Raw genomic sequence first — 25,038 nt, forward strand, 5'->3', positions numbered from 1 at the left:
AATTCCAGCACATGAATTGTTTCTTTTCCCGAGAGCGCCATCATTGCCGCCATGTTATGATAGAGTTTAAGATTGCTTCCCTCCGTTGGCTGCTTTGACGATCACCTGCAATCCGATGAAAATGAATTAGAGGTGCCGTACCACTTTTTGGGAACCGATTCCAGTTCGAAAAAAATACCGACGGAAGAGTAATGTGGAAACGTAGAAGACACGGTTTATTTTTCACGCTTTTATATTTAGCGGCAAACGAAGGTTAAGTGATGCCAAAATCTTCGCAATGACGAGGAAGTTTTGAAAGATCTGCGACTTTTATTTAAAAAAATAAACTTTTGAAATTACAAGTTGAAATTGAAAGAAACACTGTTAATCCGAAAAAAATGTTTTGATTTTGAATATTTTCGTTGTTAAAACTACAAAATTGGAGAAACTTTTAAATTGAAGTTTCGTTATTTTTATAGGAACAATTTTTGTTCTTTGTGTGTACATCTTTGGATTAGCGCTCGGATTAGCGGGGGGATACTGTACCTTGCAATGAAATTACCCGAGTATTGCGTGCCCCTCGTTGATGACAGTGAATTTTGACGTTTAGAAGTTTTAACCCAAAAAAATAGGGTGCCCCATCCGATCGTGCGTTCAGCTTTGATCGTTTCGGCTGCGCGACACACACCGAAGAGTGAGCGAGCGAGCGCGAGTGCGGTTGATGGATGATGATGATATTTCGCTCGTTCGTGCCGTGAATTTTTTGTGTGTAGTGTGTGTCAAGAGGAAAGAATATACTTTCTTGTCAGTCCCGCAGAAATTCGGAAAATTTGCCTACTTTTCGGACGTTTCGTGGCCATTCCGGGTATTCGCTATGTAGCACAGGTGCCGTCGGTAACGCAAGTGAAAAAAATCCGTCCGTAGTCGTGCGATCCGGGGCGGAAAAGTGGAGTTCTTTTTTGTTCGATGGTGAATTCTTTTGTTGTTGGAGCGCCACCACCATCAGCAACAGCAGCAGCAGCAGAAGAAGTTAGTAGTGGAAGAAGATTCGTGTTTCGAAGGAAGAGGAGGAGAAGCCAGCAGAAGAAGACGTGTCGTCTCGTAGGTTGTCGTCGTACAGTGCAAACGGATTATTGTTTTCCAGGGCCAGCGGTGTTTGGGAATCGGGTCCTGTCCGGTGGGTCATATGTCTGTGGGTCCCCGGCTAGCTGCTGGCAGTCGCTGCTTGCAGATCCGGGCAGGCAAAGTACGGGTTTGGGCTGGGCCAGTGCCAAGTCAAAACATTGCACCATCTAGCTAGAGAGATAGAGAAGAAGAAGCAGTCGCTGCTGGTGGAGTAGGATATTTTGTACGGACGGAACGGACATTGGACTCAGAATGGCCACCTTGATGGACGAAGATCGCCGCAGAAGGTAAACTACGAGGGCGGATTTGGGGGAGACGGTGAATAACAACTTCCTCTGTTTGGTGCTTTAAATTCCAGGCTGCTGGCGTTGGAGGAGAAGATACGTGATCCGAGTTACATTGCCAATCTGGATTGCCTGCTGGATACGGTGACGGCGCTGGTGGCGGACTGTGATCATGACAATGTGAAAATAATCAAAAATATTGAAACCTACATAAAACGATGTAAGTAGAATGATCCTAATGCACACTCAAATTTGGCAGATCGTGATTTTGTTTGCCAAATGACTAATCAATCTCGTCGGGCGACGTGAGCTCAATGACGTTCGATTTCGAGCACAGCAAATGATTTCATCTTTAAGTTTTTTGAGAGATGATGATGTGCTAGCTAGCATTTACTTCAGCAGCGAGTATTATTATTTGAAAATTGTAAATTGGCAGCTGGTGGATAAATGGATACACATACATATTAGACTTGTATCACTGTTGCTTGGAAGACTCTTCAAGATATATGCATTGATAGCAGTCATATCTTATTTATATTTCAACTTCGATTTGTGTTGACATCGATGAAATACTGTTTACAGTATGGTGCCGATTTTGGCACGGTCCTATTTTGGCATGATCCATTTTTGGCAACTTGTTTAGGGTAAAAGCTATGCTATTTTACGTTACAATGTTTATGTTTTAGTGATTTATATGGTTACTGTTTGTTTTAACAATGGTTTGGGATCATGAGTCCGTGGGCGAAAATCTCGTACATTTATTACTCTACTAGAAATAGCTGACAATCCCTTCAGGTTCAGTTCGAAGTGGGCTCGTTACTTTAAAATGAGGTATGGTATTAGATACTTGAAGATTTTTGGCGAGAAGCTGTCGACCCAACAATCAATTTGAACCGGTTAAAAGTTGAATAAGCCATTTATTAGCTCATGAAGCATATTTGCCTGAAATTGCTTTTATGCAGTTGTCGAATGTTTGATGGGGTGTAACTTAAGTAGTGTGAACCTATACAAAGAGGTGTTTTCGAGCATATGAAGGAGATAGTTAGTCAAAGCAAATATTGCCGGAAAATGTAAGACAATTTGTGTAGACCCAAAATAGATAATTTTACATCCAAAAAAACAATTTTAAATGAGGAACTTCGTATTACCAATTAAAGCATTGAACATAAAACTCAGCAGCCTCAAGTTTGGTGAGCATTCTAATTAAATAAAAAATCTATAACGTTACTTATGGATCAGGGTAGTATTACAAAATGCTGCAAAGTCCAAGGGGTAATCAACTCTGCACACTGTGCCGAAACACAGCATGGCAAACTGTTCGGCACGATAGAGCACATTTTTACAAGTAGGACACAAACAATATAATATAAAACGGCATCACTGCTGAGTGTAGACGTTTTGAAAATCGTTGCTAAGGTTGGCTACTCGGTTGAATACTTCTCAAAAGTGAAGCTAGTGAGAGAATATCAAGACCAACAATTGAAATGGCCTTAACTCCATTTTGTAAACCTTGTAAGGCCATTTTCTCGCGAAATTTTTGTTGTCATACGGCAGTCAAAACAGCTACAGCGGGTTGCCTCCAACGACCGACGGTTGGTCAAAACCTACCTATATGGTACAAACTGGTTGGATCCCGTGATCATGAAAATCAAAAACAAACCTGGAGACATTGAACGTTAGTTTATGCACGTTCGCAGTTGGGACGCAAATAAATATTAAGCCGCCTGTGGTGGAAATTTTGAAGAAGTCTGTTATCGTATCCACGAGGAATTGAGTAGGAAATTGTTTGTATATCCGACAAATTTTGGCTACGCTGGGGAATGCATTTTTGCTAAATATTTTGTCCCTCGAAGCGTACAACGAATTATCAGAGCATGATTTTCTGCTAGAGTTAAGGTACATTTACAAGTTTGTTATGCAGAATAATCAATAAATACAGCTTATCATAGAGGGCGGCCAGATTAGTATACCGGTCTTGTCAAGGATCATCCGGGATGGAAATTTTAACATTTTCCCTAGTATATTCTTGCCCGTCATTGGTCTCAATAGATATGGACTTTTATGGGATATCCATATCAAGAACATCCCCGTCACCAGATCCGGTCATTTTGCAGATGCATCTCAGTCATCATCCTTCTTTTGAACTAGCTCGTATCAAGGGAGCCCAGTGCGATGGGCGGCCTACCGATCGGTCAACTGTAAATTTTATTTGAGGCTTTATTAAAAACTGGCTCGAGGAACTTGCTCCTAGGTTGGGATTGAATTCTCGCCCATCACACTTCTGGGTTACTTTAGTCAGGAAGAATTTGACAGGGAGCAGGTGGCAAATTTCATCCATCATCAATCAGGTACGCCTTCGTTTCTGTACATCTGCAAGGAATCAGCAGTTCACCGGGACATCGAGCCGGAATCTGGTGGACGAGTTGAACTCCGTACAGATTTGATGGCTTCCACGTCCTCTGCCACCTCCCTTGCAGATCGAATTTAAGAATGTAAACGCAATAAAAAAAAGTCATAACTCTCGGGGTTGCCAAACTCATGGAATAGTGACACATTGATAGGCACACTTTGATTGAAACCTTGTTCGGCACAGGTTAATCACTCGGCATGGATTAAGGTATGCAGAGTTGAATACCCCTTGGCAAAGTCCCACTTGGTACCCAGTGCTGAGTCTTTTTCCGCTTCTGAATTTTATCGTTAATAAAGATATGTTGCGTAAAGCTACGGTTAAGGGCTACGATGAACTCGTTGTACTTCTCTTCGGTGCGGCAAGCGATGACCATATCGTCCACGTACATGACTAAATACGTGAATTGCTTGCCTCGACGTGGCACGTACAAACATGGATCATTTGCTGACTGTGTGAAACCAAGATGCTTCATTACGCCGTCCAGTTTCTTGTTCCAAACATGTCCCGCTTGTTTGAGGCCGTACAAGCTTTCCGGAAACAGACATACCGCATCCACACCACCAGCTTCGTAGCCTGGCGGTTGCCGCATGAAAATCGTTTCGTCCAGATCGCCGTGGAGATGGGCGGTCTTTACGTCCACATGTTTCACCAGCATGTTCCGTTCACTGGCAATCGTCAGCAGTGTCCTAAATGTTACCTGCAGCACCACCGGGGCGAACACTTTGTCGAAGTCCGTTCCATACTTCTGGGAAAATCCTTGCGCAACCAGACGCGCCTTGTACCGCACAATGTTGCCGTCCTCATCGAGTTTGCGCTTGAATATCCATTTATTGCCGACTGCTTTGCGGTCTGCGGGCAGTTTTGCTAGCTTCCAGGTACTATGTTCCTTCAACGATTTGATCTCTTCATCCATCTCCCTACGCCACTGTTCCGCCTCTGGCCCGTTCATTGCCTCAGCGAATGTCCTTGGTTCCGCCACAAGCCTGCGTGCCACATTCCAGTGGTTTCTGAATAACGAACCGGTATCTGTCCCCTCGTATTTCTGGTCGAACGCCGGAGTGGCGTTTCCACAGCTACATTATCGCTTTCGTATTCGTTGCCCTCATCGATGTTGAGTCATAGGACGAGGTATCTGACTCACACTCCTCCTGAACCGACTCGTCATCTTCGGATTCTTCTTCCTCTTCTGGAGTTTGTTGCGATACTTCAGACTCGTTTTCCACAATACTCGGTGACGGTGAACCCTCGTTTTCGATATCATCCTCCATTTCAACGAATCGAACATCACGACTGATTACGACCTTCTTCGTTGCTTTATCGATGAACCGGAACGCCGTGTGACACTCGGAATAATCGACGAATGTCAACTTTTCCGCCTTCGGTGCCAGCTTGCTTCGCTTCTCAGCAGGAACGTGAACGAACGCAATACAACCAAAAGTACAAAGAAAAAAATGTAATATCGATCAACGTAATTCAAGCTGATGTATGAAATAATTATGTAATAGCAAAAAGCAGATACAATATTACATCAATGGATGTAATTTTGTTCGCAAAATCGATGTACATCGTACAACGTAATATTACACAACCCGGTGGAATGATCTCTGTGCAGCTGTTTGGATGTAATATTCAACAACTTTTACTCCGTAATACGGTTTCCGTAATACGTAATACGGTTTCTTCCCAAACCAATGCTCGACAGATGTTTTCTCGATGGACTCCGCCCAGAACTGGTAGCCCATCTTTGCGTCGATTAGCATGCACCTAGCCATTTCGACAATCGACCGGTTTTTCCTCTCCGCGACTCCGTTTTGCTCCGATGCATATCCCGCCGTATACTGGGGTGCTATTCCATTCTCCCTGTAGAATCGTCCCAAACGCTTCGATTTATATTCGCCTCCCTGGTCCGAGTGAATAACCGTTGGATTTCTTCCGAATCGATTGTGCACCATACTCACGTAATCCTCTATTATTTCCGCAGCTTCCGACTTTCTCTTGAGGAAATGCACCATGGTGTATCGACTGAAATCGTCGATTATCTTAAGGAAATGTCGTGCACCGCCAGGCGATAGCGTGTTCATTGGACCGCAGATATTCGGGTGCACTATATCCAGGATCCTTGCTGATTGTCGATCGAGTTTTCTTGGGAACGGCAGTCGAGTAGCTTGCCTTCAGCACTTACATGTCTTGAACACTTCACACTTGTGGATGGTCACGCCCGTCGCCAAATTCTCACGCACAGCTCGCTGAATTGCTTCGGGATCACGATGACCTAACTTCCGATGCCAATGGTGGATGCAGCTCTTTTTGTGGTGTGACGCATTCATACCGCGCTCTTCCGAAAACTTCAACTGGTACAGCCCACCAATTTTCTTCGCTACGGCTGCTACGACTCCGTTACGTTGGATCACGCAACCAGAGAAAACAACCTCTGCTCCCTTGGCAACCAGTCTTCCAACAGAAATCAGGTTCGATTCCAAATTTGGAATGTAGTACACGTCGGACAGGATAACTTCTTGCTGTTCTCCTTCCTCGTTTTGGCAAAACAAGCGGCCAGATCCGATGCCTTTCACCAACGACTCGTTTCCATCGGCCAGCGTGATGGAAATCCCCGAGCTTGGCTTCCGCTCATTGAAAAACGAACGGTTGCAGCACATGTGGGGCGTTGCTCCAGAATCGACGATCCACACCTTCGATTTATTTTCGGTCGTAGTAGCCATAAACGCAAACGACTTTTCTTAGGCTTCGAATTGCTGCTTGCTCTTCCGACACCAGCTCTTGCCGCTGGGCATTCTCGCTTTATGTGTCCGGGTTTATGACAGTTGTGGCACACAACCTTCTTGTCGCCACCAGCACGCTTCTGTGCTTCATCCAGCAATTTACGTTTCACCAGTTCCATTGTGAGCTCCTCGTCGGAATGGCTTTCCAACGCAGTAGTATCGAAAGAATCAGGCATACTCTTCAATATCATCGCCACTTTCAGGCTGGATTCGAGATCCTGACCCGCGTTCGTGAGGCTTGCGAACAGTTGTTCCATCCGGAAAAGATGGCCTTCCATGTCCCGTCGTCGTTGTACTCTGCTTTGCACAGCTTTTCCAGGTACGAGACATCGTCGTCTTCTGGTAATGCTTCTTCAACTCGTTCCAGGTCTCCATGGCGGTCTTGCAGTTCCGGATCAGCGGGTGCTGACTGTCGTCTACGGGCAAAACGATGGTGGCCCGTACTTTGGCATCTCCTTCTTTCCACGCGATCGTTAGAGGTTCAGGGGCGGCCTCCGTAACGTGCTTCCAGAGATTTTCTCTTACCAACAGCATTTCCACCTTGAATTGCCAACATTCGTATGCGCCACTCTTCAGCTTTTCCAGACCAAACTTGCTCCCGTCCATATCGGGAACGTGAAAAAATCGTGATTAATTATACGGTGGAAAAAATTTCGCTTGAACAGCTTCTTGAATTTTCTTCACAAAGGCCCATAACCTATGGAAATATGCCGTAGGTCGGACCCAAGAATGAAATGAATTTGTTGCATCGACGGTCAAGAACAGAATGAAAATTTTATTGAAACCAATTAACCACGCTCTTAGCAACTAATTCATGGATTGCTGGAGTCTTCAGTCGCTTCATCTTCAACAAGAAAAGCGGAATCTAGTGAAGAAGATTTCGTTTTCAGCGCTCAGGAAGGACCAGTGGTAAGGTGGATCGTAGATTCTAGAGCCAGTTCCCACATGTGCGCCAATCGGGATTTTTTCGTATCCGTTGAGAAACCGCTGCTGGATGTTATCCCAAGTTACGTAATGGTTGCTGACGGGAAGAAGGCAATCGTCAAAGGTGTGGGGGACTGCCAGATCCATTGCTACGGGTAAGACAGCGAAGCGAAACAGATCAAGCTCACCGTAGTACAATCCAGATCTGGACATGAATCTCGTTTCCGTCCAGCGGTGGAGTTTAACGATTGTCAAGGGTACATAGATTGCGACTGTGGCAAAGGGTAGCAGCAACGGTCTCTACCTACATGCAAGTGGTGGAACGCTTGGGTGCAGTAAATGAACATTGCCATGAGAAGAACGGTTTGCATGACTGGTCATCAAGGTCAAACACTGCGGTTTGGTTTTGCCATGTGAGACTTCTTTGCAGGGAAAGATGGCACGACTGCCATTTCCAAAGCAAGCAAAGAAGAAGACACACAGAAGAGTACACAGTGACCTGTGTGGATCAATGAGGACGGTGACACCGGGTGGTCGTCGATATTTTCTGACGGTTATTGACGACCAGAGTATCTATTGCAAGAAAAATCGGAAACATTCGACACTATCCTAGACTACGTGCAGAAAATGAAGACACAATTAGGCAGACCGCCGAAAATACTGCGATCCGACCAGGAAGGCGAATATCGTGGCTCAAAGATAATGGTGTTCCTCAAGCGTGAACGGTGTCACGGAACGGAAGAACCATTCACTAATGGATATGGCCAGGTGCATGCTTTTGGAAGCAGGTATGCACAATCGCTACTGGGGAGAAGCAATCAGTTGCCGACGAAAGCGATTAATCAAACTCCCTACGAGATTTGGCATGGGGTCAAACCGGATGTTTCGAATCTGCAAGTGTTCGGAACGTCAGCATATGCATTCGTTCCTGATGTTAAGCTATCGAAGCTGGAAGTCAAAGCTTGTCGCAACACAAAGCATGGCGTTTCATCAACATGAAGATGAACAAGGTAACGATTAGCCGAGATGCCGGTGAACAACAATGCGGAATCTTCCACAGAGGACGAAGGTATGTTATTCTTTCCGTTATCGCTATTTAACCACCATCGTAGCGAGACGGATACACTGGGGGAACTGAGGTAGCCTGAACCAGCTATCGTTGAGGAAGATTTCCACGGTTTTGAAGATCAATTCGGATGACAGTCTGTACGAAGATGCCGACGAAGCAGAATCGCTCGATGAAGGTGAGACACAGGAGGAGCTGGTACCAATCCACGAAGAACAAGGAGTAGGTACACCGCGAAAATCAACCAGGATGACGAAAGGGTATTCCACCTCAACGCTGCTGTGCCAACAGTAGGCTTGCACATCACGACAATCAAGTAGTCCGGAGAAGGTTTGTGGAAGCAGGCCATGCAGGAAGAATTGCAATCGATGTACGAGAGTTGACGACCTTGCCGGCTGGTAAGAAAACCATTGGATGTCTCTGGATTTTCAACAATAATACGGACGAGAATGGAACGGTTATCCGACACAAGGCGCGGCTAATCACGCAAGGCTTCACGCAGAAATATGAAGTCGACTACGATGAAGTTGATGCTCCCGTGGGCAAGTAACGTTCCGAGCACTATTCTCCGTCGCCTGCCGCAGTCTACATGCGACTGCCTCCCGGATGCACAGCGGATGGAGAAAACGTCGTCTGTTGTTTTCGCAAAGGATTATACGGGCTGAAGCAAGCCACCACAAATTGGACAAAACTCCCAAGCAAATGGGGTTCAAGCCGTCCAAGAACGATTGTTCAGGCAGAACAAAGGTAAGATCGCCTACATTGCTGTATACGTTGACGATTTCGTTATAGAATGCGAGACTGAAAATGACTGCAAGGCAAGAGGTAATTACCCCTTAAGTCACTCAGCACAGTGTGCAGAAAGTAGATTCGGCACTGCTGTACAGCTGTCATTGAAGTTGTTCACAACATTACGTGCTGTTTGACTGTGTATTTCAGAAACATACTCTAATTGAATATACTAGAGGAACTCACTTCTCGGTTCACATTTAAATTCGAAATGTAGGCTTCCGAGGGCTGTCGATTACTATCGATGCCGGTCACAAGTCTTTCAGCTACTACGCAAATGGAGTGTACTACGAACCGGAATGCAAGAGCAATTTGGATGGATTGGATCATCTGATCAACTGTGGCCTTACCACCGATGCGACGTATGTAAATTTGACGTGAGATTTCGGTTTAAATTTGAATTAAGTAAAAGAGTAGTTTTATTTTCGGATATGTGTCATCTTATACGAGATAAAATAAATGGTTTTCGATTTTTGTAATAAAAATAAAAGTTAATTAGGTTGAGCGTAAGCATTAAAAACTCCTTGTGATTGTGCCGTGAAAAGTAGTCGGTCAATTGGCCGTCTACCAAACCAAACTCATTTGAACAATACCGAACTAATTTTCACGGCACAATCACACGGAATTTTTATTGCTTCTACTCAATCTAATTAACTGACAATTTTTTAACTGAATTTCACTTGTTGAGGTACTGCGATCGAATTCTCCCGGAACTCCAACCCGATGGTTTAACCGAACGTCTTAGATTGAGATACTTCTTCTTGGCATAAACCATTCCGACGTGGAAAACTTCCGAGAGCTTCTTGTCCGAAATCATCACCTTTTCAAAATTGCCCTTGTCTTTGTCGTTCTTTTCAACAGCTTCACCGACGGAAATCAAACTTCTTCTTACTGGTCAGGAAAAAGATTGACTTTTTGCACAGCACCGTAATCGTATCGATCAGCAGCAGCCAGGTCTTCAGCGAGGTAGATTTGCTGTAGATGGTTTCCTCGTCTACGCCGACCGCCGTCAGATTACAATCCACCTTCTGCAGCGAATCATCATGGGAAAACTCTGATTCCTTCCAGCTGGCGTAGAGGCGTTTTATTCGTCGGTAGAAGAAATCCTTATCGAGCACGATATTCGACATTTTCGGGGCCGTTGCGATTGCAAACCTAAACATTCAAGCTGTCAGAAATACTGGGTTGCCAAATATACCATACTATTTTTTGAAAAATCACAGCTTGCTCTATGCCCGGCACAATCAGCAAACCAGCGGCGTACTGAGAAAAATGTTGACCCAAAATTAGTGTGCGGAGTGACCTACTCCTTGCTACAAGGTCATCTTTAATGAGCTGAACCAGCATTTTACGCTGACATCATTTGGGGATGTCAAGCACTTCCTTGGTATCCAGGTCTTCCATTCCGAGAAGCATGTTGCACTGAGTCAGAGAGCCTACATCCAAAAGCTTCTGATCAGATTCGGTTTGGAAAACGCGAAGCCCTCCGCAAGTCCATTGGACCCTGGCCACCTACAAGGAGAAGATCTCGCTGCTCAATAACCAATAGTATGCCAGCTTGATTGGTGGGTTGTTGTACGTGGCCATGTGTACTCGACCTGATGTTGCAGCAGCTGTTTCGATCCTGACGAGGAAAACAAGTTGCTTGTCGCTGGCTGATTGGATGGAGGTGAAGCGTATCCTGAGGTACCTGAAAGGAACCATCGACCACGAACTAATCCTAAGAGACGATTCCACGCAATTGGAGCTGTTCGTAGATGCCGACTGGGTCGGTGACACCAGATATCGCAAGTCAACCATCGGCTAATTGATCCGGTTCGCAGGCGTTAAGATCGGATGGTGTTCCAGGAAACAAGATTGCGTAACTTTGAGCAGTTGGGACGCCGAGTACGTTTCTATATCGTCGAAGAGGAATATTGGAGGTGTGGTAGTAGATCCAGACTACGGCCATATCACATACATTATTTTATCACTTCTGTTTAGGTTTGCCGTGTCGTTCTCATAATTCATCAAAGTCTCAGACATCTTTTACGGTTCATTAAAAAATCGAACACTACTAGGACAAACGCGATCGCTCTGAATGAATCTTTTTGCCGATGGGACGCAGAATTGTTTTTAAAAACGAGATCTAGCCCAAGTAACAATTTCGGTTTTATAAGGGTTCTGTAGACCATGATTTAGACTTGTAGCATGCTTTAAAACCTCAATAAAACTTGCAATGTTACTTCAGACTACTGTAAAGATCTGTAATTTTGAATTTTGCGGCAGGTTCGATGACATACAAGCTTCAGAAAACAGTTATGTGAAGAGAGGGAAGCCAAAGTAGTTCTGAAAATTTAACTGAAGTCCACAGATGTAATTACCTACGCTACCATGTAGATCCGCTCGACCTAGAATAGAAAACCAATTAACCATCCTTCCAATGCCTTTATTTCTCCCGCAGACAAAGACCTGGCGCGCGAGATAAACGATCTGCGCATGAAACCGGACGACTTCATCCCGATCAAGCTCATCGGCCGGGGTTCGTTCGGCGAGGTTCAACTGGTGCGTCACAAGTCATCCAAACAGGTCTACGCCATGAAGCGCCTATCCAAGTACGAAATGATAACCCGCTCGGATACGGCCTTCTTCTGGGAGGAACGCTACATCATGGCGCATGCCAATTCCGAGTGGATCGTCCAGCTGCACTACGCCTTCCAGGACAATAAGTACCTGTACATGGTGATGGACTACATGCCGGGAGGGGACATTGTCAGTTTGATGAACATCTACGAAATACCGGAAAAGTGGGCCATTTTCTACACTATGGAGGTGGTTTTGGCCCTGGACACCATTCACAACATGGGATTCATCCATCGGGATGTGAAGCCGGACAATATGCTGCTGGACAAGTACGGGCACTTGAAGTTGGCAGATTTTGGCACGTGCATGCGAATGGGACCGGACGGGTTGGTTCGATCGTCAAACGCCGTCGGGACGCCCGATTACATCAGTCCGGAAGTGCTGCAATTCCAGGGTGCTCAGGGTTACGGGCGGGAATGCGACTGGTGGTCGGTGGGCATTTTCCTGTACGAGATTTTGGTAGGCGATACACCGTTCTATTCGGACAGCTTGGTCGGTACTTATGGGAAGATTATGGATCATAAGAACTCCCTACACTTTCCGGAGGATGCACCGATCAGTGAGAATGCAAAGTCCTTGATCAAAAGATTTCTGACCGATCGAACGCAGCGGTTAGGCCGGAACAGTGTGGACGAAATCAAGTGTCATCCGTTCTTCCAGAATGACGTGTGGACGTTTGAGAACCTGCGGGAGTCTGTGCCTCCGGTAGTGCCGGAGCTGAGTAGTGACGATGATACTCGAAATTTTGACGAAATTGAGAAGAAGAACAGTGTGGAAGCAAACTTCCCCACACCGACCACGTTCTCCGGAGATCATTTGCCATTTGTTGGGTTTACCTATACGGGCGATTACCAACTACTGAGTGGAAGTTCCCAGGACAATGTGGACAACAAAGCCACAGCAATGAATTCATCACATCGGAACCACCACCGGCATCGATCGTCCAACAATGCCGAGCTCTTGCGGATGGAGAATATGCTTCAGAGGGAACGTAATACAATCGAAATGCTGGAGAAGCAGGAACGAACACTCCGACAGCAGATCGAGTTGATCACTCAAAGGGAGACGGACATTCAAAATTTGGCCAATACTTACGAAAAGGAACTTACGATGTTGAAGCACAACTTCCGGGAGATGCAACGTAAGGCGGACAGTGAGCAGGAAACACGAAGAAAGATGGAGAACCTGCTGCTGGAGACGAAACAGCGGCTGGAAGAGGAGAAGAGCAAACGGGCCCGGGAGATGAATAACAATCAGCAGTACAACGATAAGATCAACATGCTGGAAAAGCAGCTGATGGATATCCAGGAGAAGTACAAGAACGAAACGGAAAACAGTCAGAAGATGAAGAAGCAACTGGCCGAGCTGAGGTTGTCCAAATCGGATGTCGAACAGAAGGCAAACGATCTGCAGTCGATGTTGGCCGGGTTGCAAACTGCCCGGGACGTCCTGCAGCAGGAGGTGGCTGATCTTCAGACCCGTTTAGCTCAGGAACGGAACGCGCGTATTCAAATGACCGAGCTGCAGAAGGAGCTGGAAGGAAAGATTCACTCGTTGGCCGGAGATTTGGAGCGATCGGTTACGAGGGAACAGCAAGCGATGGAGGACAACCGGAGTCTATCGGACAAAATCTCGGAACTGGAGAAGGAGATTGCTTCGATCGAGTGCGAACTGAAAGCGGTCCAAAGCCGGTACCATCAGGAAGTGAAGGCACACCAGGAGACGGAAAAGTCCCGCCAACTGAACAACGAAGAGGCTAACATGCAGGAGGTTAAGGGTAAGGTGACCGCTAGGTTAGTGGGATTGGCGGGTCAAACTAATATGAATCGATTTGTCTTTGCAGCACTTCAAACCAAACTGAACGAGGAGAAGGTCGCCCGGCAGAAGGCCGAGCAGAACTCCCAGGAAAAGGAACGTCAGATTTCTATGCTCTCCGTGGACTATCGGCAGATTCAGCAGCGGTTACAGAAGCTCGAGGGCGAATACCGACAGGTAATGGGTGTCCAAATAATTCCACTCATTTTAGCATATAATAATAGCGAATTCGTTTTTTTTTATCGGGGTTGGAACCAGTAAACGAACTTCTTTTTGTCAGTGTGAACCTCAACCTGAGGTATGCTTTAACAAGAAACGATCTAGAATAAACGAATTCGCTATAAGTGTGTCAATTTAAGGGACTTCATTCAATTTCCTCTGCAAGTTTTCTGAAGTATTTCTTAATCGTCTTTGAAGTTCTACTCAAGTTAGACCTGATGAGCTTCCGCGATCTTTTCCTGCAATTTTCTCTAAATGCTCCCTTGACTATTGTCTCAAAATTTAGACTAGACTATTTCTAAGATTTACACAAACATTTACCAAGGAACTTTCAACCTTCCGCTGAATAATCCAGTTTAGCAAAGCCGTAAGTCCTGGAAAATCTCCTACATGTCTCTCTATTTCCCACAGGAATCGGAGAAGGTCCTAGCCCTGCACAGCCAGCTGGAACAGGAGCAGTGCAAAAAGAGCAATCTGCTGTCGGAACTTAGCCTGCAGAGCTCGGAGGTGGCCCACCTGAAAGCCAAGGAGACGCAACTGGTCAAGGAGGTGCAACAGTCGCGGGAGACGAAACGAAAGTTCGAAGAGGACATCGTCAAAATCAAAAATGCTCATAATGTGGATATTCTACAGGTAGGCTACAAACAGCTTCTGTTTGAGCGCAGTTTCGGTAGTATTCATGTGTTGTCTTATTCTAGATGAAGGAACTCCAAGATCAACTGGAAGCAGAGCAGTACTTCTCGCGACTGTACAAAACTCAAAGCAACGAAGTGCGTGAGGAGTTGGAGGAGAAGACCCGACAGATTCAGGATCTGGAAGAGGAGCGAACGTCCGTCCTGCATCAGTTGCAGCTGGCGATAGCCCGGGCCGATTCGGAAGCTCTCGCGCGTTCGATTGCCGAGGAAACGGTAGCCGATCTGGAGAAAGACAAGACGATGAAGGAGTTGGAAATGAAGGATCTAATCACCAAGCATCGCAACGACCTTGCAACCAAAGAAGCGGCACTAACGTCACTTAAGGATCTGGAAACAGAAATGAACAAAAAGCTGAACAACAAAGCATTCGAGCTGGACGATCTTACGCAGCAGAATCGAAAAATGCAGGACGAGCTCAGCCATCTGAAGAGCGAGCAGAGCGAAATGGAGAAGCTACGCACAAAACTCAAGACTGAGACCATGCTGAAGCAGCAAGCCGTCAACAAGCTGGCCGAAATCATGAACCGAAAGGATAACAACCTTACCGGCAAGCAGAAGAGCAAGGTCAACTCGACGGCCGATTTGCGGAAGAAGGAGAAGGAGAACAAACGGCTGCAGCAGGAACTGTCGGTGGAACGGGCCAAGTACGACGAGCTGTGTCTGAAGCACAACGAAACGATCAGTCAATTATCAAGGGAAATTGATGTAAGTATTTGTTGGGTGGTAGAATGCTGCGAGTCCGGTAAGTCTAACACGTCTTTTTCAGATCAAAACCAAGCTTCAGATGGAGATCGAGTGCAAGGCGACGGAAATCGAACACCTGCAGATGAAGCTGAACGAGACGGCGTCGCTCTCGTCGGCCGACAACGACACCATTGAGGACAACCAGGATGCCATGTTCGAGGGTTGGTTGAGCGTACCGAACAAGCAGAACATCAAGCGGTACGGTTGGAAGAAGCAGTTTGTGGTGGTATCTCCCAAGCGGATCATCTTCTACAGTTCCGAGGTGGACAAGCAGAACACGAGTGATCCATTGCTTATCATAGACCTAAGGTTCGTGCTAAACTTCGTTGGGTTCGGATTCGGTTTAATCATAGCTCTGTCCTCCCACAGCAAAGTGTTCCACGTGAGGCCCGTTACGCAAGGTGACGTCATCCGGGCGGATCCCAAAGAAATTCCCCGCATCTTCCAGCTGTTGTACGCCGGCGAGGGAGAAGCGAGGAGACCCGACGAGCAACAGCAACTGGACGTGAGCTCGTCGAAGGCGGACGAACGGCCGCTGACGCTACAATACAAAGGTTTGTTCTTGTGAACCACTTGTATTTAAGTCACAATGGATTTCGTCGATTGATTCAACAAAGCAAATCTAACCTCTGTTTGTCTTTCGGTTAATTTCACAGGTCACGAGTTTCTGCAGATTAGTTACCATATACCAACTACGTGTGATCTACCATCTTGCCAGAAAGCCCTTTGGCATGTGTTTAAATCCTTACCCGCCTACGAATGCAAAAGGTACATTTAGCCAAGACGATTTGTTTACAGCGTTAAACTCAAATGTCCCCTAACTCATTCCACAGATGTCGCTTCAAGCTGCACAAAGAGCACGTGGACAATAACAATCCACTGGCACCATGCAAGCTGCATCATGACCCTAATCATGCCCGCGAGATGCTTCTGTTGGCCACGTCCAACGAAGACCAAGCCCGGTGGGTGTGTCGACTCTCGAAGCGTATCCAGAAAAGTGGATACAAGGCCAATTCGACCAACAACCTGCAGCAGGGTGGCAGCACCGGTAGCAGTAGCAGTGGCAACGGAGATGGCAGTAAGATTAGTCCAAGGTGAGTGGGGAACTCGATATTCGTGTCCGCCTAATTCATTATCATTCGTTCACACACATATGGTCCAGGATCGGTGGGTGCCTAAATTCCATCATCCATCCCATTTTTTCTCGCTCACTAAACAATCCGTCCATTTTTCTTCTGTTTCGTTCGCCGACACAGTCAATCGACCCGTTCCAATTACAAGCCGTACGCTGTGAATGTGCAACGGTCAGCTACTCTACCGGCGAACGCATCGCTAAAGCAGCAACAATAGAGAGGGGGATCTTCCATCACTGTTAATAAATACTTCTACTACCAACCTACCTAACTCTCCAAACTTCTACACTTACACATGGTTTAGATAAAACGTTTTTAACAATTACAATTGTTTCACTGCTGTTACTAGACTAGGCCTGTGTAATCACCAATTTGATAGACAACCAAATGCTCACGACAAACGAAATGCTACATCTGCAACTTACCTAGCTCAATCGCCTTCATCAAGTAAAACAAATCAAAACTAACTGACTCCTGTCGTCATGCGTAAGATAATTGAGCAATATTTGCAGCAACAATAAAAACAAACGTGAAACTAACACCAATTTTGTAGAGTGAAACAGTCACATAGGTACATACATTCAAACACACACACACAAACACATACGAGTCAGTAGAGCACGCGCATTTATTTAGCAGCAGAAAAAAAAATCTAAAGTGAATAACGCTAATAGGCTATTTTTAATAATTTATAACCTGTCGTTTAAGTTAAGCTAGAAACGGGGAATATAACGCGATTTTGTTTTTAAAATTTAACGTCGTTGAACTTGTTGAATACATTCAGAATTGAAGATTCATTTAGTTGACTCGAATTTTTTTTTTGAAAGCTCCAAGCAGCCGAGGACTGAAATTACACAGAAAGCACTTGTCTTTAAGGCCATCGTGTTCGGAATGGTCTTCACCCTCCGATGAAGGGAATTTAAAGCCTCAATTTCGGAGGTTCTCCTGAAGCAATCTCTTTTGTCCGGTCTGTACATTGCTTAAAAGTTTTTCAAATTTCTCGAGAAAATCATTAAAACTTCACTTAGAAAACCTTCGAGCCTTCCCCTTGAAGTCCTTCAAGATTTTCTGAGAATTCTCTGAACTTCACATAGAACACTTTCGAACTTCCAACTTCGAGCAGTCTTCGAATTATTTCCTGAAAAATATTCTGACTTCACTTTGAATACCTTCGGCTTGATTTTTTCCTGGAAGTCACCTGAATTTTCCCGTAAAAGCCCTCCAAATATTTCTATGCAATAAATCCTCTGAACTTTATTTAGTATCGCTTTGAACGTAGGAGAATAAGTTCTCCACATTTACTTGAAAACTCCTCCAAATTGCTATAGAAAGTCCTTTGAATATGACTTCTCCTAGAAGTTCAAATTCTCCGCGTCTTCTTGGGCAATGCTCTGAACTTCACTAAGAATTCCTTCAATTTCTCGAACATGCCTAGATGGCGTCCAAATTTCCCTCAATATCGCCTAAACATGCCTTAGCAGCTTTTCAAATTTGCATAGAAGTTTCTCAGAACTTCACTTAGAACATCTTTGAGCTTCTCGTGGAAGTCCTCAAAATTTATCTGGAAAGACCTTCAATTTTCTTTTGAGGGAAGCCTCTGAACTTAAATTTACAGAACAGAACATCGTTGACTCGATTATTTTCCTAGAAACCATTTGTTCTTCCCCTAGAAGTTCTAAAAATTTTCCTGAAAAAAATCTGCACTGAATGGCGGAGGAGTTTTCTGGAATATCCTCTGAACTTAACTTGGAAAATCTTCAAACTTCAAACTAAGAAGGGTTTTCGACTGTGTTTGTTCCTAAAAGTCGCTTAAACGTCGTATGTATTTTCTTTAGTAATCCTCCAAACATTCCTGGAAAATCTTATAAACTTTACTCCTCCGTATTTCTATTGGAAGTCCTCCGAACGTGACTTAGCAAACCTTCGAACTCGCCACGAAAACGACCTGACCTGATTAATAATTCCATTTGTTACTAGAAGTCGTCTAAACTCCCCGGGGACAACGTCAATACTCCAAAAGTTCTCCATAGTATCCTTAGAAAATCTTCTGAATTACACTTAGAAGACCTTCGAGCTGCCCTTAAACGTTCTCAAAGTTCCTTGTTGAAATTCCTCTAGCAAATCGTCCGAAAACTTCGTTTAGATGCATCTTTTGAACTTTACTAAGAAAATCATTGACGCTTGAATTTTCCGCTGCAAGTCGTCTAAGTTTTCCTAGAAACCTCGTTTTCTTTCCATAGAAGCTCTGCAAATTTTCCATCAAAAATTTACTCAACTTCACTAAGGAAACCCTCAAGCTTCCTTTAGAAATACTCCAAATTTCTCCGGGACATTGCCTGATTCACTTAGATGACCTCCAAACTTATTTGGAACATAATTGGAACTTCAATAACATGATCTTTGGCACGAAGTTTCCCTCTGAAGTGGTTAAGATTTCCCAGAAAATTTCTCCGAATTTACGAATTTGAATTTCTCCAGGAAATCCTTCAAGCCTCACTAAGGGATCATCCATAAATGACGTAGTATATTTTTGATCATCTTTAGATCCCCCTATACCTAATACATGGTCGGTCACTACTACTAAGATAATTTCCCTGGCAATTTCAAACATACCTTCAAGCTTCCCCTAGAAGTTCTCCCGATTGCACTGGAAAATCCCTCACTTCGAAAACCTTCGAGCTTCCTCCTAAGAAGACGTCCTCAACATTTAGCTCGGAATCGTCACTTATTTCGGGATGACTAGAAGTCACCGAGAAAAATCGTGAATTTCGATGGCAAATCGGGGGAAACTCTACTTCGAAAGCAATCAAATTTTGGACCTTGAAAAACTTTCAAGACCCGTGGATTGGACTAGATTTTCAAGATACAGTCGCTTCCAGGAACTATTTACAGAATTGTATTCCTATTGGAAATTTGAGGAGACGTTAGAACTAATTCTAGGGATAACACCAAGGTACTTCGAAAAGAATTTCCAAAGGAGTTTTGAGGCGAACTCTAGGATGTTTTATTCATATAAGCCGTCCAAAAGAGTGTTGGCTAGAACTCCAAGTCAATTGTTTGAGTTCAGAGTTCAAGTAGCTCTGTGGAAAATTTCATGAAGACTGTTAAGAGAATTTCATGAACCGTGAAAAATATGAGTGTTGGTACAGTTCCAGAGTGAATTATCAGAAGAATTTCCAGAAGAACTTCAAGTTAATTTTGAATAACATTGACTTAGATAACCTTTAAATTTCTCCTGGATGTCCTTCAATTGTTTGTGGAAAATAATCAGAACTTCACTAACAATATCTTTGGCACGAAGTTTCCTACTGAAGTCGTCAATATTTCCCCGAACATTTATTCGAATTTGCCTGATGAGGTCCGTCGAATTTCTTCAGGAAATTCGCTGAACCTCACTAAGATCATTAACTCGTATTTTCCATAGAAGTCTTCCGTTCATTTCCCTCACAATTTCAAAAATACCTTCAACTTTCTCCTAGCGGTTGACCCCCCGAGCTTCCCTTGGAAGTCCTCAAACTTTTGCTGGGAATCGTCACTTACTCATGCTTACTGAGGTAACCTTCGAACTTCCCATCTTCACAAAGAAATTATCGAAAGAGTTTCGTACAGTAGTGTTCCGATTTTGGCAACTATTCAGTAATTCTAAGCCAGACCCACGTAGTGTTGAGGGTAGGTTTCAAAGGACTTCAAAGTAGCTACTCGGAATTTTCTTGAACAATAGCTCTGATGACTAGTCCATCGAAAAAGTCCAGTGCATTTCGATGAAGCCCGGTGAACTTCGGGATGGGTCTGGAGACCTCCAAATTCCTGGAAGTTTACCAAATTTCTTCGGGAAATTCTCCAAACTTCCCTTAGAAGAGCTTCAAATTTCCTCTAGATGGCCTCTTAATTTTTCTGAAAAATCCTCATAGCATCACTAAGAAGATGAAGCCTGGTGAACTTCAGGAAAGGTCTGGAGACCTTCAAAATCCTGGAAGTTAACCAAATTTCTTCAAGAAATTCTCCAAACTTACCTCAGAAGAGCTTCAAATTTCCCCTAGCTGTCCTCCTAATTTTTATGGAAAATCCTTGGAACTTCACTAAAAATATCGTTGGCACTAAAGTCGTCAAGATTTCTTCTAAAATTTCTTCGAATTAGCGTGATGAGATCCTTCGAATTTCTCCAGGAAATCCTCTAAACCTCACTAAGATCATTAACTCGTATTTTCCATAGAAGTCGTTTGTTCATTTCCCTGGCAATTTCAAAAATACCTTCAAGTTTCTCCTAGCAGCTCACCAAATTTCACTGGGAAATCCCTGGAATTTGCCTTCGAAAACCTTTGAGCTTTCCTTGGAAGTCCTCCAAATTTTGCTGGGAATCGTCACTTACTCATGCTTACTGAGGTAACCTTCGAACTTCCCATCTTCCCAAAGAAATTATCGAAAGAGTTTCGTACAGCAGTGTTCCGATTTTGGCAACTATTTAGTAATTCTAAACCAGACCCACGTAGTTTTGAGGGTAGGTTTCAAAGGGCTTCAAAGTAGTTACTCGGAATTTTCTTTAACAACAGCCCTGAAGACTAGTCCATCGAAAAAGTCCAGTGCATTTCGATGAAGCCCGGTGAACTTCGGGAAAGGTCTGGAGACCTCCAAATTCCCTCTCTGGAAGGTCACCAAATTTGTTCGAGAAAAGATTCAAATTTGCCCTTCTAATTTTTCTGGAAACTCATCGGAGCACTGGTGAACTTTGGGAAAGGTCTGGAGACCTTCAAATTCCAGGAAGTTCACCAAATTTCTTCGGAAAATTCTCCAAACTTCCCTTCAAATTTCCTCTAGATGGCCTCCTAATTTTTATGGAAAATCCTTGGAACTCAACTAAGAAGATCTTTTTGGCTCGATTGGTTCCTAGAAGTCGACCAAATTTCAAGGAAAAGTCATTAGAATTTCCGTGATAAGTTCATTGATTTATCTAACGAACTCCTCTGAACCTCACTAAGAAGATCATTGACTCGTCTGTTCTTTCCTTGGAAGTAAATTCTCCTGGAGTTCTCAATGGGAAATCCCCGAAACTTCGAAAAACTTCGAACTTCCCTTGGAAGTCCTCCACCTGTTGCGCCCGCTTTCTAAGATAACCTTCGAATTTCCCATAGAAATTATCGAAAGTTTCGTACAGCAGTGTCCCGATTTTGGCAACTATCCAGCTATTCTGAGCCACGGAGTTTTGAGGTGGGTTTCAAAGTTGAAGTCCTGAGGCTACTCGGAATTTTCTTGAACAAACTACAGGACTTCACGGCAAATGGATCTGAATCATATTTGAGTATCGTTCACTCGTATTTGAAGGTGGACTTTTTAAAACAGGTCTGAAGAAACTTTAGCTTTGGCTATCCAAAGAGAATACACTCGATTAAGAGACGCCATCAATTCAGATACACGACCGCTGAATCTGACTCAAATTTGAGCTCCTCCGTTTACCAATTTTTTTTTGACGAAGTCAAGGTTGAGTAAACTCTGATCGAATTTGAGAAAATGTCACTTACATCGAGCTAAATTTGGTCGATATGAGCGGCATTTACTCCAATTCGAGCGGATCTATAACTAACCGTGGTTTTCGTGAAAGTGGGGTTAGCTGAACTAAAATTTAGGTTAGATTCAACGGCCCGTGAAGGACCTATTGCAATGTTTAGCTAGATATTCAAGCATTCAGAGTCATAAGGGCCTAACTGCGATGATCGATTCTCTTCATCGATGTTCTCTTTTGTTAATAACTCGCCTGGATTAGCATTTTTCGCGTTTCAATAGGTCCTCTCCTCCGCTCTCTTTCGTTAATAACTTGGCTGCATTCATATGTCGGGCTAGTTATTGTTCTACATAATCTGCTAAAAGAAAGTATCAATGTAGATTGGTCTATTTGAAAAGTGACGCGAGATTTCTCGGTGCGTTTGATGTTGCTTTTGCTACATTGTATTGTGATTTTTCTAACTGTCATTCAAACGCCCCTCGGTTGCTGCGATGGGTAAAAACAGCTTCGAAGAGAGAACGACGACGAACAGCAGCGAAGTTTACTTTTAGCATTCTACTGCGGAAGAGAATGAAGTAGTAGATAGTAGCTCTGAGTTTTAGTTGGTTCCGTTCCCAAGATCCGAAGTGTCACAGTGGGTGACCGTCGCGTTCCGCCGTTTCCGATTGTATGGTGCCACAGTGTGTGGAACCGTATTGCCTTTATGTCCGTTTGGTCACAGAGTCACAGTGTGTGGCTGCAGTGCCATCTTGTCGAAGAGATTACAGTTCCGCCAATGAACCTCGTTTTCCGTTACAGTCCCGAACAGTGATAATTTCGGAAAATTGGTTCACTGAACTGTGGTACTGAACGACGGACTTTTGGTTTAGAGGGCGAGTCACCCTCTTTTATTGGGTGAATTTCCATACGTTGCTCCTATATGGATTTCCAAGTTCAGGTCCTTACGGTAAATAGCTGTGAAAAACTTATACCTGATTTATCTCATTATCAACTCGAACTTCCAAGAGCACAATTAGCTCCCACAAAACAAACAGCAATGAAACTGGAACTTCGACTTCCGGTCTCATAAACGATGTCGCAACAGTGTCCGAGATTTATGCTCCAGAACACTCGAAGTGATAGCAACAATCAATACGAAACTAACGATTTTAAATTGGCTCACCACTTTAGTAGCCTATTGGTCCCAAGCAAACGATTAACGTACCCTATTCTAGTTGAAATTCTATTACTACACTATGTTTGTTTTGATTCGCTATGAAAGTTTGACAGATAACATCAGGGGTGTGTGGATTCATGCAGAACATGCAGGGGTGAGTGAAATAGCTTGGGACTGCTTGGGACCGTTGTTCTGGTACTGAGTGAGCCAAAAATAATAATGATTTTCTTCGGGACCCAGTGGTCTTAGAGTTACCTCTATGGTGATAGGGCATATCAGCCATCATGTAGACCATTTTCGGACTCTTACTAGCTACCAGAAAACGCACAATGACGAACCTACTGGCCCACGATGCCTCACGTCATAGCTGCGAAGCAAATTTCATGCACTGAAAACGAATCTTACTCAGAGAGTGAGCCACTTTTACTCATTCGTATAGAGAAATTTCTTAAAGCGTAGGTTGCTCATGCTCTATGTGACCTACGCTTTAAGGAATTCCTCCACACGAATGAGTAAAAGTGACTCACTCTCTGAGTTAGTTTTGTTTTCAGTCTAGTGTCCGAGAATCGCTATCTGGAAAATTCGAACTGATAGTGGACTCTTTTTCACATTGGGATATTTTTCAGATGAAATAAGTTCAAACTTTCAACCGCTTTGCGGCTCCCCTAAATCATGTCCGTTTGAGCCCAAATTGTGCATAGGGTCTTTTTTCGAGGTAATGAACATTTTGTATATGGGTCGTTTAAAAAACTCGATGGTTTATGTTTTCCCATACATTTCATTGGCACCCTATTGCTCATGTTTAAAAGAAGGAAAAATCTAGCAGCAGTCTAGAACTGACAAATTAAAAAAAAAAACAAGAACATTCGATACATCTAGCATTTGTGTTGCAAATCTCATGCATACGAAAAACTTGTCAATTCAATATGTTTCACTTAAGGAAATAGAAACACACCCGCCAGGGCGTAAACTCATCCGAATAATTAAGTCATTCGGAAACAGTGAAATTACATTTAGTTGAATGCCGATTCATTCTATAACAGGAGAGGATTTGGTTCAGTGTGATGCTCCGTTGTTTCTAGATAGAGCTGGAATTAGAGCGTAACAACCTTTGTAAACAATAACTTCTCTCGTTGATTTCTCGGAATTCAAGGCACGCCTACACAAACCATTATATCCATCGGGTAGGAGAAGTCTTCCTCTACTCGATGGTGATGTCTATTTGCCAGGGAGAGTCATGGCTTCCGAGAAATCATCAAGAGAAGTCATTGTTTACAAAAGCTGTTACGTCCTAATTCCAGCTCTATCTAGGTTTGTCGCCTGATGCTACACTAAGAAAATTTGAAAGATGTGATCAACAAATGATATTTATGTGTCAGACACATACTTAATATGTGTACACATAAAAGCTATGTGCCACCAAACATACTAATCATTTGACACATACATTTAATGTGTGCTTCTGAGTGAATTCTGTTTATGTGTAGTTGAAAATCATGTGCAATTTCACATGAAAATTCGTCAATAAAAATGTGTGGAATTTTTTCAGTGTATGTCGACTGACTGAGCACAGTAGGGTCATTCTCGTTTAGCATGTTATGTTATATTTATGTTACGGTCCAACATTTTTCAAAACAAAATTTAAACTGAACAATGCATTAGGTCCTAAGTAACATTGTTCGATTCTCTTCATCGACTTTCTCTTTCTTTGATAACTTGGATACAGAACCGTTTCTTGTCGTGTTTGTCGTATCAGAAGCTACACACTTAGTTTTTTCTACCGAGCTCGGCTGTGCAAAT

General features: G+C 43.9%; 1 protein-coding gene across 1 annotated transcript; it reads left to right on the forward strand.

The window, feature by feature from the left end:
• The first annotated feature begins 740 nt into the window (after positions 1-740).
• Positions 741-17,109, forward strand: Rok (Rho kinase). Its single transcript, XM_065221328.1, has 11 exons — positions 741-1,391; positions 1,463-1,608; positions 11,801-13,756; positions 13,823-13,971; positions 14,425-14,646; positions 14,712-15,413; positions 15,475-15,761; positions 15,822-16,006; positions 16,109-16,220; positions 16,286-16,546; positions 16,709-17,109. Exons 1-11 carry the CDS (start codon positions 1,357-1,359, stop codon positions 16,800-16,802), a joined length of 4,149 nt encoding a protein of 1,382 aa, XP_065077400.1. The 5' UTR covers positions 741-1,356; the 3' UTR covers positions 16,803-17,109.
• The last annotated feature ends 7,929 nt before the right edge of the window (positions 17,110-25,038 follow it).

The sequence above is a fragment of the Ochlerotatus camptorhynchus genome, unplaced genomic scaffold, assembly GCF_037179485.1.
Source record: "Ochlerotatus camptorhynchus isolate MF236.1 unplaced genomic scaffold, CSIRO-AGI_Acam_v1.1 ptg000141l, whole genome shotgun sequence".
Lineage (NCBI taxonomy): Eukaryota > Metazoa > Arthropoda > Insecta > Diptera > Culicidae > Ochlerotatus > Ochlerotatus camptorhynchus.